The sequence below is a fragment of the Pleurodeles waltl genome, chromosome 8 (assembly GCF_031143425.1).
Source record: "Pleurodeles waltl isolate 20211129_DDA chromosome 8, aPleWal1.hap1.20221129, whole genome shotgun sequence".
NCBI classification, from domain to species: domain Eukaryota; kingdom Metazoa; phylum Chordata; class Amphibia; order Caudata; family Salamandridae; genus Pleurodeles; species Pleurodeles waltl.
Window position 1 is genome coordinate 769,422,404 of NC_090447.1, and position 15,984 is coordinate 769,438,387.

Here is a 15,984-nt window from a genome sequence, read left to right on the forward strand (position 1 = left end):
GATTTTAATTTTAACGTGCTGTTCAAAAATAATATTTACAACTGCATTAATATATTTAACTTAATTTAAAAGTCAAAACAAAGTTAATGTTAGTGTAGTCTGTAGCTTCATTTTCTTTAAGTAGTCCTTAGTTAATATAATTTGTAAACAAATATTTTACATGTTTATATTACTTTAAACTAATGTTATTTATTTTCTTTCTAAACAGAAATCAACTTTATTACATTTCCTTAAATTTTCCTTTAGGGAGTTCTTAGCCCTGGTGCTCACATCTCTACAAACGGATGAAAAGTTACTAATAGTAATTTTACACTCACTCATAAATTCAGATGTAGGAGACTCAACCCTGTCATTCAAAAGGGTGGAGAACTTTTAAGTCTACACTTATGTATAAATCACCACATGGAAATGGTGACTAGCAAAAAGGTGGACAGTTTCATCTCAGTGCAGGAGTAGATTTACTCAAGGGATTTAACTTTGTGAATTGGGCCTCATCGTTCCTCCAGTCCATTTAGCACCCACTACTGAATCCTTGTGCAATATGCTTTGCCATACACCCTTCAATGAAACAAATTCCAGTATATTGGGAGACAGAAGTACCAGTTTGTGGTGTGAATTATATGAATAGTGACAGTTATGTTTATACTCACTAGTTATTTTGGGGTTTATTTGAATATCTGGTAACAATAGTTAAAACTACATTACATGCAAAGAATTATGGCCCTAATTCTGACCTTGGCGGGCGGCGGAGGCCGCCCGCCAAAGTCCTGCCGTCAGGTTACCGTTCCGCGGTCGAAAGACCGCAGCGGTAATTCTGACTTTCCCGCTGGGCTGGCGGGCGGTCGCCTTCAGACCGCCAGCCAGCCCAGCGGGAAAGAGGCTTCCACGATGAAGCCGGCTCGGAATCGAGCCGGCGGAGTGGAAGCTGTGCGACGGGTGCAGTTGCACCCGTCGCGTATTTCACTGTCTGCGCAGCAGACAGTGAAATACATGTAGGGGCCCTCTTACGGGGGCCCCTGCAATGCCCATGCCAGTGGCATGGGCACTGCAGGGGCCCCCAGGGGCCCCGCGACCCCCCCTACCGCCATCCGGATCTCGGCGGTCCGACCGCCGGGATCTGGATGGCGGTAGGGGGGGTCGGAATCCCCGCGGCAGTGCAGCAAGCTGCGCCGCCGTGGAGGATTCAATGGGGCCGCGGTACACTGGCGGGACCCCGCCAGTGGTGCCGGTCCGACCGCGGCTTTACCGCCGCGGTCGGAATCCCCATTGGAGCACCGCCGGCCTGTCGGCGGTGCTCCCGCGGTCCTCCGCCCTGGCGGTCAAAGACCGCCAGGGTCAGAATGAGGGCCTATATCTGTTTTGCCAAAACAGGGACACCCGATTGATTGCAGATTAATTGGGAGGTGTGAAACCAAGTATGTAGATGACTTTGTTTATTTTTCTATTTTTTTGTATGCATACACAAAGGCAAAGCCATATTAAATATTAACATGTAAAAAATGCTACCAAGACAGTAATGCATCCGATTCATTTTTTTCCAGTTATTGAATGTCAGCCTTTAAATGCCTTTAAATGCCTAAAATCGGACTTTCGTTAAAAAGCTTGAATGGGTTTGATTCAGTGGCATTGGTCTAACCTATCTATCTTTTTTTTTCCTTGTTTACTAAAGGGATTTCTAGCTCCTGGTGAAATTGATCCTTTAAACAGAAGATTTTCAACAGCATTCAAACCAGATGTTGTCGTGCAAGGTTTGTTTGTTTATTTGGTTTGTTTCTTTAATATGTTTTGAATCAATAAGGAATGCAGTTTGTTCATGTAGGTACGTCTAGATGACGCACTCTGAGAAAAAGGGCTACACACCTGCCTGTGGAAAAGGGTGGCACCACTCAGTTCTGAGATCATATCTACTCCACTTAATGTTGCTGGTAATGACTTGACTCCGAATGTCCTGCAAATGATTTCTAGCCGGAGAAAAATTAAAAGAGAAAAGTATTAATATATATGTAATATACATTTGGTGCCATTTGATAAATCTTCACCCCACTCAGCTCCCAAGAAAAATTAGACGTGAGTGTCTCGTGTGGGCACCGAGCAACCCGAAAAAATTAAATGAACAAATAAATGAATAATAAATGAGCCATTCATTGCTGTTCAGTGCTCCAAGCAAGGAGCTCCTCATAATGCTGTGCAAGGGCTTTTAATTATTTTTTTTAGATCGTGGTGGTGCCCCTAAAATGGGGAGGGGCATCACCAAGTAGTTTTATTTGGTAGCAGCCCCCCAGCAACATTAGAAAAAAACATTATGGCCCTCATTACGACCCTGGCGGTATAGAACCGCCAGGGCCGCGGCACGCGGGAGCACCGCCGACAAGCCGGCGGTGCTCCAATGGGCATTCCGACCGCGGCGGTAAAGCCGCGGTCGGACCGGCAACACTGGCGGTCTCCCGCCAGTGTACCGCCGCCCATTGGAATCCTCCAAGGCGGCGCAGCTAGCTGCGCCGCCGAGGGGATTCCGACCCCCCCTACCGCCATCCAGTTCCCGGCGGTTCTCCCGCCGGGAACCGGATGGCGGTAGGGGGGGTCGCGGGGCCCCTGGGGGCCCCTGCAGTGCCCATGCCAATGGCATGGGCACTGCAGGGGCCCCCGTAAGAGAGCCCCGCTAGTATTTCACTGTCTGCATAGCAGACAGTGAAATATGCGATGGGTGCCGTAGCACCCGTCGCACCTTCCCACTCCGCCGGCTCGATTACGAGCCGGCTTCATGGTGGGAAGGTCGTTTTCCCCTGGGCTGGCGGGCGGCCTTTCGGCGGCCGCCCGTCAGCCCAGGGGAAAAGTCAAAATACCCGCTGCGGTCTTGCGACCGCGGTACGGTATTTTGACGGCGGGACTTTGGCGGGCGGCCTCCGCCGCCCGCCAAGGTCCGAATGAGGGCCTAAGTGTCCTGAGTCATTTAATACATGACCCCAGGAGAGTTTAATACAATTTTTTGAAGTCACTGCCAGCTGTAAATGTATTCTCTACGCCTGGAGCGCAGGCTTCTTATGATTGTTGTTATGGCGGAATCATGTTGAAAGAAATATTCAAAAAATGTAAATGTGCTTTTTGTTAATAAAACTTTATTATTTTTTATGACAATTACTTTTATTTAACATTGTAATATGTGATTTAATGGAATATACATTTGATTATAATTATAGGTGATTTTTGGCCAAAGACAATAGGTCTGTTTTATATATCTTGATATGCTGACCTCTTCAAAAAGCCAATAGGCTTATTTTTTATATTTAAGTGTCCTGACACTTTGGCAAAGTAAGTAGGTCAGTCTTACTTAAAATGATAATGTGTGTATTATAACAACACCTAATCAGCCATGCATGCCAGGGTTTGTGGGCGAGGTCATGCGCCTACCCCTGCTGTGCACACCGATTAGGCGCAGGACTTGGCCTCTGGCCCCTCTCCCCAAGCCTCAAGAATTTCAAGAAAACCCATCCTCCAGGGCCGTATGTGCTATAAAAAGGGAGAGGGTTTGCTGCCCCTTTCTCAGCCTTGGAGAGGCCATGGGGACCACATCCTCCGAGGCTGAATGTCTTATAAAAGAGTGAGGGCATATAACCCTCCTCCCCCAAACTATGGATGGGCCTGGGGACACCATCTCCAGGGGCCAGTTGATTGTTGCAGAGGGTGATGGCTGGGCACCCCTGTGGCCCCCAAGTAAAAAAAATATATATGTGGATGTCCCGGGTGAGCACGGAGGCACCCAATAATATAATATTAAAAAGGTGAATATTATATGAGTAGCAGGAGACACTCATTATTATTGAGTGCTCCAGAGAAGACATGGCCCGTAATGCCCTGCAAAGGCCTTTTGCTTAACTTTTTTTGGATCCTGGCGGTGTGTATTGAAGAGGCAGGGCACCAGCAACCCCGCCCCCGCAACATAAAAAAACAGTAAGGGCCTGATTTAGAGTTAAGCGGAGGGTGTTACTCCATCACAACCGTGATGGATATCCAGTCCACTGTATTACAATCCCATAATAGCCTATGGAGATTGTAATCTGGCGGATGGATATCCGTCTTGTTTGTGACTGAGGAACCATCTGCCAAACTATAAATCAGGCCCATGTCTTCTGAGTCATTGAATCCAATAACCCAGGAGAGCTTACCACAGTTTTTATAGCACTCTGACCTGGAACTCTATGCTCTTCTGCTGGAGTGCTGGGCTCTTTTGTGTTTGTTTTTATGGCTGTCTTTTATGACTTGAAAAGTATAAAGACATGTTGTCTTCTTTTTCTTTTAATAAACCTTTATTAAATTTTTTTTTTTTTTATATTGGAGATTTATTTTTACAAAAACAATAGATCTTTATGTTGATATGCTGCCCTCTTAATAAAGCCAGTAGGCCCACTTTTAAAATGTTGGTGTTCTGGCCTTTTGACAAAGTCAGTACGTTTGCTTTACTTAACTGGCACCCTTTATATTGTAACATCACATAGTCAGCCATAGGTGCCCAAAGGGGTTTTGACTGACTACGCCAGGGCCTCCGCCCAACAGCACACTGCATGACCAAAAGACGTGCATAGTGGAGGGGAGGGCAGAAGCATTGGGTTGGGCCAAGCCCTGTGCCCAACTTTACACCAGGCACAGCAATGGACATCTTACATTAGTTTGAAAAAAAAAAAAAAATCACTAAAAAAGCAAAAGTTAAATAGGTAGGTATAGTAATAATATCTTACTTTTAATTTAAAATAAAACTTAGAAATTAAATGAAAAAAAAAACAAAGATTAAAGGTATGGTTTAGTTAGGTGAAGAAAACCATGGAAATTCCCCAGTTATAGTTATCTCTACTATCTGTAACTCAAACCCTAAAGTCACGATAACTTGAGCCACCGCCATGTCCAGTGTTGTCATCAATTATATCATTTTAGGTGTTTCAGTCAATTAGGGTCATGTTATTAATGATGTCATATAGCATGTAATGATTGATGTGATATAGGAGGTAATTAGCAATGCGTGGCAAAGGCACAAGTTATAGTTACTTTAGAAGACATGGAAAATTGCTTCCGAAGGAATAACCTCTGAGTACTTGGTATTCCTGAGGGAAACAAGGGCGATGATGTAAGGCCATATATGGACGATTTGTTTAAACAAGTGTTCTCCTAGTTTAATGACTGAGACATGGGCTCTTTTATACAAAGGGCTTATCGCTTTCAGCTTTGTAAAGGAAGGACGCCACAGTACCCACAAGCTATCCTCATCTGCGTGGGGAATTTTATGTTGATACAGCTTATTTTTCATGCAACACTTCCTTGTTTCCATGTCAGAGCTTGTAACGTGGAGTTCTTTGTTAGATTCACCTTCTGCCATGAGACTCTGGAGCGCTCCCAGTGGCCAAGTGAGCTGATACCTGCCCTTCAGAAAATTGGTGCTACGTTTTTGCTCCTACAGCCTGCCAATTAATCAACTACAATAGCCAGAGTTACTATTGTCAAGAAACATCTAAAGTACTGGAACTGCTCAAACGGTGTAAGAGCCATGACAGTGATTCAGGGAATATAGAGCTCAGAACCTATTATGTTGTACTTGCGATATTTTAAGCCATGGATATTGGGAGAAAGGGCCCCAATTTGTAAGCAACACAATTGATTATTGTTATCGGTTGATTTGAAGGGAGTTTCTTTCCACACATTTTTATACTATCAATTTCCAAACAGCTGACCTATTTCTCAGCTGAAATTATTAGGAATTATTAGGACAAGTGACTTGAATATAATGCCCGTACCTACTAGCTGTTAATGCCATAAGAGGTCTCTCAGACTCCCTCCCCTGTGGTTTACACCTGCAGCTAGGTTAAAGTTGGCACTTAAATAATTTTTTTAATTTGGACAATAGTGGGGTGCTAGGTTTGGTGGGGAGAGGTTGTCTCAGGGCGGCAGTGGGCTCCTGGGGAGGCTTGGAAGAGAGGACAGAAGGAGTAGAAGGTGTATAGCAGGAATTAGGTTAACCTGGGGAGGTGGCTTTGCTATGGCACAGGAAGTATTGAAGCACAGGGTGAGGAAAATGTAAAAACTAAAAAAAGGAAAATAGAACTGTTACAAATGTATTAATTGCAGAGAGTGCTGTACTAAGGGTATTTCATGACAAGAATGGATAAAGGGCCACAGAGCACTAACCAGGATATGCATAGTATGTACTGGAACTTTAATGGTATGATATCGTCTCATAAAAGTAATCTTATTAGGGAGGGGCTTTCTACTTTCAAACCACATATTTTATGCCTACAGGAGACGCATCGGTCTATATCTGAGTCTTACAAATTTCTTTATTTAGGGTATGAGATCCTGGGTGCCTCTGGAGTATAAGTTTCACAGTGGGGAGTAGACCTTCTAACCCGAGGCAGACCTTGGCTGTTGATTATTGTAATGATTGACTGCTCTGGCAGCTGGCTAATCACCGAGATAAAGAAAGGGAATGTTAAGCTAACTGTTTGTTCTGTTAAATGCCCAAGCGATCCTTTTGGGATTGATTTTTGCTGGGTCAGATACCTTCAGTGGCCTGCTCCTATTTTTTTGTGCGGTACTTTCAATGTCATCTTGCAACTAGGGCTTATCCCTACGCCAATAAAAGCTACTGGAACTCGACATATGAGAAAAACAAAGGGGTCATTAAAACGAATTATGGAATCATATGTATTAATAGATGAATGGAGAAGCTGTCGACCACTAGAGCATGGATTCACATATTAATGAGCTATGCATATGTCTGTGTCTCGGATTGGTATGTTTCTTGTCAGCCATACTATAGTGCCATATTTAGAAAAGCATGCTTAATCCAAGTTTCGGACTATAACGCCCTCCCCTGTACATTGGCCCTGATTAAATCCCATTGAATTCTGTATTTTTTCGAGGGTCTTGAGATTATTAATGCATGAACCACTTAACGCTGTAACATCTTTTAACGTAATACCATATTCCTGGGGCAAAAGCTATATATCTATTTTCCTTACAAAGATAATTGTGGATATATTCAGCCAATTCCCTACTCCAAAAATGCACATTAGAATATATGCTAATGGCTAACTAATAGTTATTTCCCATCTTGTAGATCCTATGCAGCAAGGATTCATTCCCTTCAGAGAGAAAACCCCACATGTAAATACTGCAGTAAGAGCATTGGAGGTCCCAATGGTGTAGGAAAGACCTGTTTAAATTATTCTGTTGTATCCTGAAAAGACATTCAACAGGGTCTCCTGTAGGTTCTGGTGCTCCGTTTATTGCTGTCTGTGGGTTTCAGCTCTGGCTCCTCAGGCTGAGTGATAGCTCTATGCACCTCACTGACAGCTTGAATTATTTGTGGGGAAGGGGTGGTAAGTCTGAACCTACACAGACTAATAGGAGCACAAGGCAGGGGTGCTTCGCGTCACTATAGCTTTTTGCTCTTTATTACGACCCCTATGTACAAGCTTTAAAAACACTAACTACTCTTCCCTCCTAACACCTGCACAATTTGGACTTGAAAGTATTAGCTTACTCAGATGAAATTTCTATTTTTACATCCTCCTCAAGTGCCTTAAGCGCTTTTGAAATGGCAAGGGGACAATATGGGAAGTTGGCTGGCCAAAAGCTTAGTGTAAAAAAAATGCAGATTGTGACAAATTTGTATCTTTCCAAAAGCTTTTCCAAGAAGGTATAAACAAGTTGGCAGAAGTTCATATGGCATTATAAGAAACCATGCAGTACAATTCACCATCTTCTACATTTGACTTAGGTGGGAGAAATGTCACTGTCATCACTGTGGCTATATTACATCATTACTTTTACCTCTAGGGGTTTACAGTTATGGGAGTGGCCACTTGGTGACACCTTTCCTGACTTCCAAGGGATTGGTTATGTCACAAAGCCTCTGAAAAGTCCCATTGACAATGTCTATTTCAAATTCACCAGATGTAAAACATTTCTAATTCTGCCTTTGGAAATGACTGAACGTCAGGGTATTTCCCTGGTGTTTCAACACCCGGCCGGCTCTCTGAATCCCAGGGTGGACAAACTCAGCCGAAATTTCCTAGTGGATCATGAATGACATCTCCACCTGGAGATGATCCTAGGTCCCTTTAATCAGTGGAAAGAGCCTTGGTTATATCTGTCAGGAGTTCTACGTGCAGGAGTTTCCAAGGTGGCTCTCGCTCGGAGACACTTTTCGTCTCAAGTGGAACTCTGGCCTCCTGTATGCCTTTCCACCCATACCACTCTTGCCCAGTGTTCTCAAAAAGATCAGGAACAACTGGGCCCAAGTCCTTCTAGTGGCACTGGATTGGGCATTGAGAGCCTGGTAACTGTTGAGCATGCCCATCGCTCCTCCGGTCAGTCTGCCTCTTCGGGGAGGATCTTCTGCCACAGCAGCAGGGCAGGGCCCTACCCAGTTCTTTAAATGGAAATATAGAAATGTAGGTACTCTCTATTTAGAGTACCTGCTTGCTCCTAAGAAGTGCTGGTACTCTCCCATTAAATGTTTTGCAGCAGTGTTGAGAAATGCAGGTACTCTCACTTTCAAATTCAAAAGTGCATGTACTCAGTACCAGACAGTACCTGCTCATTTAAAGCACTGGTCCTACACCTGAACCTGCACACCCTCCACCTCCATGCATGGAGCTTGAGCGGCAACAGTTGACAGTCTTCAACCTTTCTCCCGAAGTCTGTGATGTTACTCTGGATCCAGGAGTCACTCCACCAAGATGGTATATGCTTGCTATTGGGAAACATTTTTATCACAGTGTGCCTCCCCATCCAGCCAAATAGGAGTAGAGACTCTACCACCTGGACCCAAAAAGACCGTTGTTTTTCCATCCAATCTTGACCGCACAAAAGTGTTCCTAGTGGACGATCAACTCTTTGTAGGTTATGTGGAGCAAAAAAGGGGAACGCTGTACAAAAAAGAACCATCTCTGAATGAATTGTCCTGTGTATTAAGATCTGCTGTGCATTGGACAGCCCCCTGAATGCTTGTGGGCTCACTCTACCAATGCTGCGATCACTGTGTTAGCGCTCATCGTTCCTCTCCTGGACATCTGTCAAGCAGTGATGTGGGCATCCCTGAACATATTCACAAGACATTACTGCCTGGACAGTTAGGTCTGTCATGACAGGCACTTTGCCTGTTTGATCGTGGTGGATTTTTTTGGTTTAATCAGATTCGCAGACCCACCTTCGAGAGGTATTGCTTGGGAATCTATTCAAAGGTAAGGAATCTGCGACTAGAAGTCTCTGTCAGATGAATAATTTACTTACCTGTGGTAATGCCTTATCTGGTAGAGGATCTGTCTAGCCGCAGATAGTTTCCGACCCTCCCATCGCTCCCACCCTGCGAACAGGTTCTGGTATGAGGGACAGCCCTTTCAGGGCCTTATTTCTTTCCACACCAGTTGTCAGTTCTCATCATGGCTCCGTGCTCCTGCCGTGGAAAGTTACGGAAGTAACTGATGTCAGCTCACTTAGGTGGCACCTCAGCTCACTTAGGTGGCAGCTAAATAGGCACAACACATATCACTTCTGACACAGACAATGCCAACAACGCTGACACAGAACCAAATTACACCACTTACTGGTTCGCAAGGGTAGTGCTTGAAAATCTTCTATATCCAGCCTGACAGCTGGGGATTGTCAAAGGTAGAGAATTTGTGGCTAGATGGAGTCTCTACCAGATAAGGCAGAACCACAGGTACATAACTTGTTCGTTAGCTACATAAATTGGGACTTAAAGGTTATTGAAAGTGTTTTTGGTGTGAATGTATTGGGGCAGCTGCTTTGCATTTCTTCGCTTCCTGTCCTTCTAATAGTCGTATTTGAACAATGTGTTCCAAAGCTTAATGGCATAACATGGTCTGACATACTGTGGGACTCTAAAATTATTTTGTTGGGACACTCAACTAGCATTCAACCTGAAGTTGTGGGCAGTTACGTTTTTGCTATTGTAATAGCCTGGCTTGATGTAGCTCGACATTGGCTTTGAAAGGAGGTGCCACACCCACCAGCTTGGTGGAAGGAATTTTTACCTATGTACCTTAGAAATGCCTATTACACACAATGATTCTTGAAGAATTAGAATACTGAAAATTTAGGATAAAATAATGGGTGTTGGCTTATACAAGGTTACAATCCGGTAATTCAATGAAATCTATATATGTGGTTTTATTATTAGTGATAGAAAGTTGAGTTAGATCATGTATTTTTTCTCTTTTATGATGCACATTGCACATTATTCCTACGAACCTTTCTGTAACTTACTTTTTGTAATTATATGAACTGCTTTTATATTTGTCCTAATAAACATTTAACAAGCTTGTACTTTTGTCAAAAACTGTTTTTTATATCTCACAGTGGTGAACAACAACACTACTTCAGTATGTAATATGGCTCCTGTTATGTCCCAAAAAATTAATTTTGCACCAAACAAACCTTTCATGTAAAAAAGTGTGTCCGAAAAGATTAAACTAAAAATCTACATAAATAAGTACCCTGCACTTGCATGTAAGATAACCGCCTTGAATGACAGCTGATAGGGGCCACCTTCTCCTTAGCTCATTGCTCCTAGCCCAAGCTCCAACAGTTCTAAAAGGGTCACTGCCAATACTTGCATACATCGCAGAATCTGCTAATACAATAAGCTCCGTTGAAGTTTCTGCAATAATTGAGAGATGGAACATTGAGTTGACTATAGTCTGAGAAACATCACAGGTCAAAGAACAGTGAATGAAAGCTCTACATGTACTGCCTGTACTGTGCCTTCCACTGAATAAATATAAGCCTTCAAAGGATTTGGAATAACTTTAAGAAGTAAGTTCAGATTTCAAAGAAATGTATACTTTTGAAAAAAGAAGGACATAGGGGGTCATTCTGACCCTGGCGGTCAGTGTTAAAGCGGTGGCCAACCCGCCAACAGGCTGGCGGTCCAAAAAATGGAATTCTGACCCTGGCGGGAACCGCCAACACAGGCCGCCACTTTAACACTCCGACCACCACGGCGGCACAAACAAACAGCGCGGCGGCCACCGCCAACAGACAGGCGGCAGACAATGTACCGCCCACCCTATCACAACTCACCAATCCGCCACCTTTTCCGGGGCGGGAGCCCCACCGATAAAAACATGGCGGAAACAGACATTTCCAATGGAAAACGCTCACCTCGACACACTCCACGCGGAATCGGGACAGCATGGAACCGGAACTCCACATCCTCCCAGCCATTGCCTTCCTGCTCTTCTTCCAGGATCACGAACGTCGCCGCAGACGACAACGGTAAGTACTGCACCTACGACACAGGGGAGGGGGGAGGAGGAAAGGTTACGGGCACACACATATGCCACACACCCACCCCCACCCTCACCCCCCCCGAAATACCTACACACCAATGCAGATTGAAAAGTCAGAGTGACACCCCCAAACCCCCAAAACAAAAATGCAAAGACAAAAGGCAATGATTGTAAAAATAGAACTATATTACATCAATAATTAAGTATAGCGAACTTACCAATATATAAAGAATTAATACACATCTAGAACTATATATATACAAGTAGCAAAAGTCCGGCACAGTTTTGCAAAGTCCAAATGTCCGTGGGCCAATGTGCACCAACACAGTCCATCAGGTGGATTACAGCGGAGCGGTGCGTGACAGGAGGGCCCAGCGGAGCGGTGCTTGACAGGAGGGCCCAGCGGAGCGGTGCTTGAGATGAGGGCCCAGCGGAGCGGTGCTTGACAGGAGGGCCCAGCGGAGCGGTGCTTGACAGGAGGGCCCAGCGGAGCGGTGCTTGAGATGAGGGCCCAGCGGAGCGGTGCTTGACAGGAGGGCCCAGCGGAGCGGTGCTTGACAGGAGGGCCCAGCGGAGCGGTGCTTGAGATGAGGGCCCAGCGGAGCGGTGCTTGACAGGAGGGCCCAGCGGAGCGGTGCTTGACAGGAGGGCCCTGTTCAGTGGTGCCTGTCTTGGCGGGGCCCTGTTTAGCGGTGCTTCTCACGGCGGGGCCCTGTTCAGCGGTGCTCTTCACGGCGGGGCCCTGTTCAGCGTTGCCTGTCTTGGCGGGGCCCTGTTCAGCGGTGCTTCTCACGGCGGGGCCCTGTTCAGCAGTGCTCTTCACGGCGGGGCCCTGTTCAGCGGTGCCCTTCACGGCGGGGCCCTGTTCAGCGGTGCCTGTCTTGGCAGGGCCCTGTTCAGCGGTGCTTATCACGGCGGGGCCCTGTTCAGCGGTGCTCTTCACGGCGGGGCCCTGTTCAGCGGTGCCCTTCACGGCGGGGCCCTGTTCAGCGGTGCCTGTCTTGGCGGGGCCCTGTTCAGCGGTGCTTCTCACAGCGGGGCCCTGTTCAGCGGTGCTCTTCACGGCGGGGCCCTGTTCAGCGGTGCCCTTCACGACGGGGCCCTGTTCAGCGGTGCCTGTCTTGGCGAGGCCCTGTTCAGCGGTGCTTCTCACGGCGGGGCCCTGTTCAGCGGTGCTCTTCACGGCGGGGCCCTGTTCAGCGGGGCCCTGTTCAGCGGTGCCTGTCTTGGCGGGGCCCTGTTCAGCGGTGCTTCTCACGGCGGGGCCCTGTTCAGCGGTGTTCTTCACGGCGGGGCCCTGTTCAGCGGTGCCCTTCACGGCGGGGCCCTGTTCAGCGGTGCCTGTCTTGGCGGGGCCCTGTTCAGCGGTGCTTCTCACGGCGGGGCCCTGTTCAGCGGTGCTCTTCACGGCGGGGCCCTGTTCAGCGGTGCCCTTCACGGCGGGGCCCTGTTCAGCGGTGCCTGTCTTGTGTTTCGAGTGAACCACACCTGGCCAATACTTCCTGCTCAGTCAGCATCGGACCTTTCCGTTGCGGGGCCCTCCTGTGATGAAGTCCTGGGGCCCTGGGTCTCCTCCGATACCCCCGGAATGGGGCTGGTGGGGCCCTCATGGCCAGGTCGGCTGCTCCCTGCCTTTTGCGCTTTGCTGCCCTTGCCCTCCTTGGCAGACTCTCCGTGGCCCTTGGCTCCCTTACCCGATGTGGCAGGTGACGGTGCAAGGCTACCCTCCTTGGGGGCAGGCGTATCAGGCCTGTCGCGCCTGCCCTTCTGTTTTTTGCTCCTCTTAACAGGGGGGGGGGGACTGGCTGTGCCTTTGCTGCTGGCCGATGTCCCTGCACAAGGAAAGGGCGGACTCCAAAAACCAGCCACGACGTTCTTGGGAGTTGCTGGGCTGGTGGTGGCTGAGGTGTTTTTGGAACTCTTACGAGATGGAGGGGGTGGGTCAGGTGAGGAAAAGAGGTCCAGTTTATAGAGGATTAGTTTTTTAGGAGCCATGGGAAGGGTAGCTGGAGTGGGTATGGGAGTGGAGGAAGAGGATGTGGTTGTAGGAGAGTCAAGTCTGGTGTCTTTGGGTGCAGGTGCTTGGGCTGGAGACTGACGTGAGGTGGATGGCTGTTGGTTGGGTGCCTGCCTGCGTTTGTGTGGTTTGGAAGCAGGGGTGACAGACACACTGGGAGAGGACACAGGGGACGTGTACATGGCAGTGGGGGTGGTGACTGCACTTGTGCGGACTGGTGTGGAGGGTGTGCTGGTGATGGGTGTACTGGCTGATGGTGGTGTGCATGCAGGTGTGAGTGTAGACGTCACAGGGAGGGAGGAGGTAGACGAGGAGGTGGGGGACACAGAGGAGGTAGTGGCTGTTGGCATGTCTGCATCTGGATGTTGCTTGTGTGAATGCTTGTGTGTTCTGTGGTGCTTATGTCTGGATGAGCTTCCCTTGGGTGTTGAGGTGTGTGCAGGCTGGTCTGTAGGTGTGGATGGGATAGGCAGAGGAACAGGGGAGTGGGACTGGGTGGAGGGAGTTAGAAGAGGGAGGCTGGAGACAGGGACAATCGCTGCCGTCAGTGCTGAGGCCAGAGCGTTGAACGATCGCTGATGGGCAGCCTGACCCGAATGAAGGCCCTCCAGGTATGCATTGCTTTGATGCACCTCCCTCTCCACACCCTGGATGGCATTCAAAAGGGTAGACTGCCCAACAATGATGGTCCTCAGGAGGTCAATGACCTCCTCACTGAGGGCAGCAGGGGTGACTGGGGCAGGGCCTGAGGTGCCTGGGGCGAAGGAGATGGCCGCCTTCCTGGCTGTGCGGGCACGGGCCGAAGGCCGAGGGGCTGCTGGGAGGGCGGAGCTGGTGCGCTGGGTGGCGGCTGTACCTGTAGTATCGGTGGGCACGGATGTTGCCGCCACCGCAAGGGAGCTCCCATCCGAGGACGTGTCGGTGTCACTGACGTCTGCACGGGTCCCCGTGGTGGAGCCCCCCTCGCCCTCCGTCTCACTGGTCATGTCGGAGTCCGTTGCATGGCCCTCCGGGGCCATGTGAGATGCAGCTCCCTCTTGCGCCGATGCCACTTCTCCTCCGCCTGATGATGCTAATGCACACATTCACCGAAAAACAAAGAAATTGGGGGGGGGGGGGATGGAGAAATAAAGACAAGTTGAGTGCATGCATTGGGGACACTGTTGGCGGAGAGGACAGACACAGAAGCCCCCTGCACTACGCTGCGCACTTGGGGTACACTACTCATTCCCTGGGACATACCCTACAAGCCTATAGGCGACAACTGCCCACACAGAATACACATGTCCATGAATAGCGTTACTGGGCACCCTACAGAGGTGGGGGGCGGGGGCACAGGACCATACCTCACGGAGGGGCCTAGCCTACAGAAATCGCCCTGGCCTAGGGATACCCACAGCCCTCCTCCCCCACCCAGGCACCTCCACTGCGCGCAAATTTAGCTGAATGTGCTGTTACTCACCACCTTGTGTCTGCTGTGATGTCCTCAAGCGCCCATCTAAATCGGCGTAGGCCACCGCCAGGATCCGGGACATCAGGGGGGTCAAGGTACGACTGGCACCCCTCCTAGGTTGGGAGGCCATCCCCAGCAGAGCCTCGCGGTCTTCCTGCTCCCGCGGCGGATGTCCTCCCACCTCTTGCGGCAGTGGGTGCCCGTCTGTTGTGGACCCCCAGGGCCCGGACGTCCTTGGCGATGGCACGCCAAATATCGATCTTTTGATGGGCGCTGACCTATGTGACATGTACAGGGGGGGAAAAGAAACATCATCACTTTTCTGCATGCTCGATGTGAGTGGCCCCCCTCCCCAAACTTGCCAGGTGGCACATGCTCTCATCTATCGTGCCATGCATTCGTAATTCGCTCCCCTCCCCTCCATCGTACATCCACCCCTCTCATCACAGGCATTGCCCACTATGCATTGGCCCCCGTGTACTCACCTGTTGGTCTGGAGGACCGTAGAGTAGCGCATACTGGGGGAGGACCCCGTGCACGAGCTTCTCCAACTCTTCGGAACTGAAGGCGGGGGCCCTTTCCCCAGTCGCAGCAGCCATTGTCACTTCCAGACCGAGGTCACAGCAGCACTTGCAGTATAGGTCCTCTCCTGTGGATGGTCAGGTCTCGTGTGATTAAGCAGAGAGAAAAAGGCGGTCACGCCCGCGGCGGTGCGTACCGCGGCGGTGCGTACCGCGACCGCCGGCGCACATCGTCATTGGCTCCTGAAACCCACAGGGTCCAATGTTAACCAATGCTGCTTTGCGCCGCGGTCTTCGACCGCCTACCGCCACGGCGTGCCACGCCAGCGCAATGACCTCACTTCACATTGGCACACTTCACAGGTCAGGCAGCCGCCATTTCAAGGGCCCACATGGCTTAATTCCCACTGCATCACACATGGCTAGGCCTTGCATCGACACTCATACAAGCTATTCAATCCAGAGAGATTCGTGTACTGTGCAGGCTGTGGGAACTTACCTGTGGGTTGATTGACTCTGTGCTCCATGTTGTCCTTCCTAGGCACCGTCCACTGGGACTTGCGAGGAGACGGAGGAATGTTCCCGTGTACAGACCGCTGGTGGACCTGTCGACAATGGAAGAACGACATGTCATACTCACCTACAGACTCAACAGTGCCACTATACAGGAACTGTGTGCCCAGCTGGAGC

At 48.9% G+C, this 15,984-nt stretch overlaps 1 protein-coding gene across 3 annotated transcripts in view; it reads left to right on the top strand.

Annotated features, from left to right (window-relative positions):
- The window catches only part of PHKA2 (phosphorylase kinase regulatory subunit alpha 2), a 512,688-nt gene that overhangs the window by 254,591 nt on the left and 242,113 nt on the right, over positions 1–15,984 (top strand). For all 3 annotated transcript variants that reach the window (XM_069205013.1, XM_069205014.1, XM_069205015.1), the window contains exon 14: positions 1,670–1,748. In XM_069205013.1, coding sequence (XP_069061114.1) covers positions 1,670–1,748 — 79 coding nt within the window. The remainder of the gene's footprint in view (positions 1–1,669; positions 1,749–15,984) is intronic.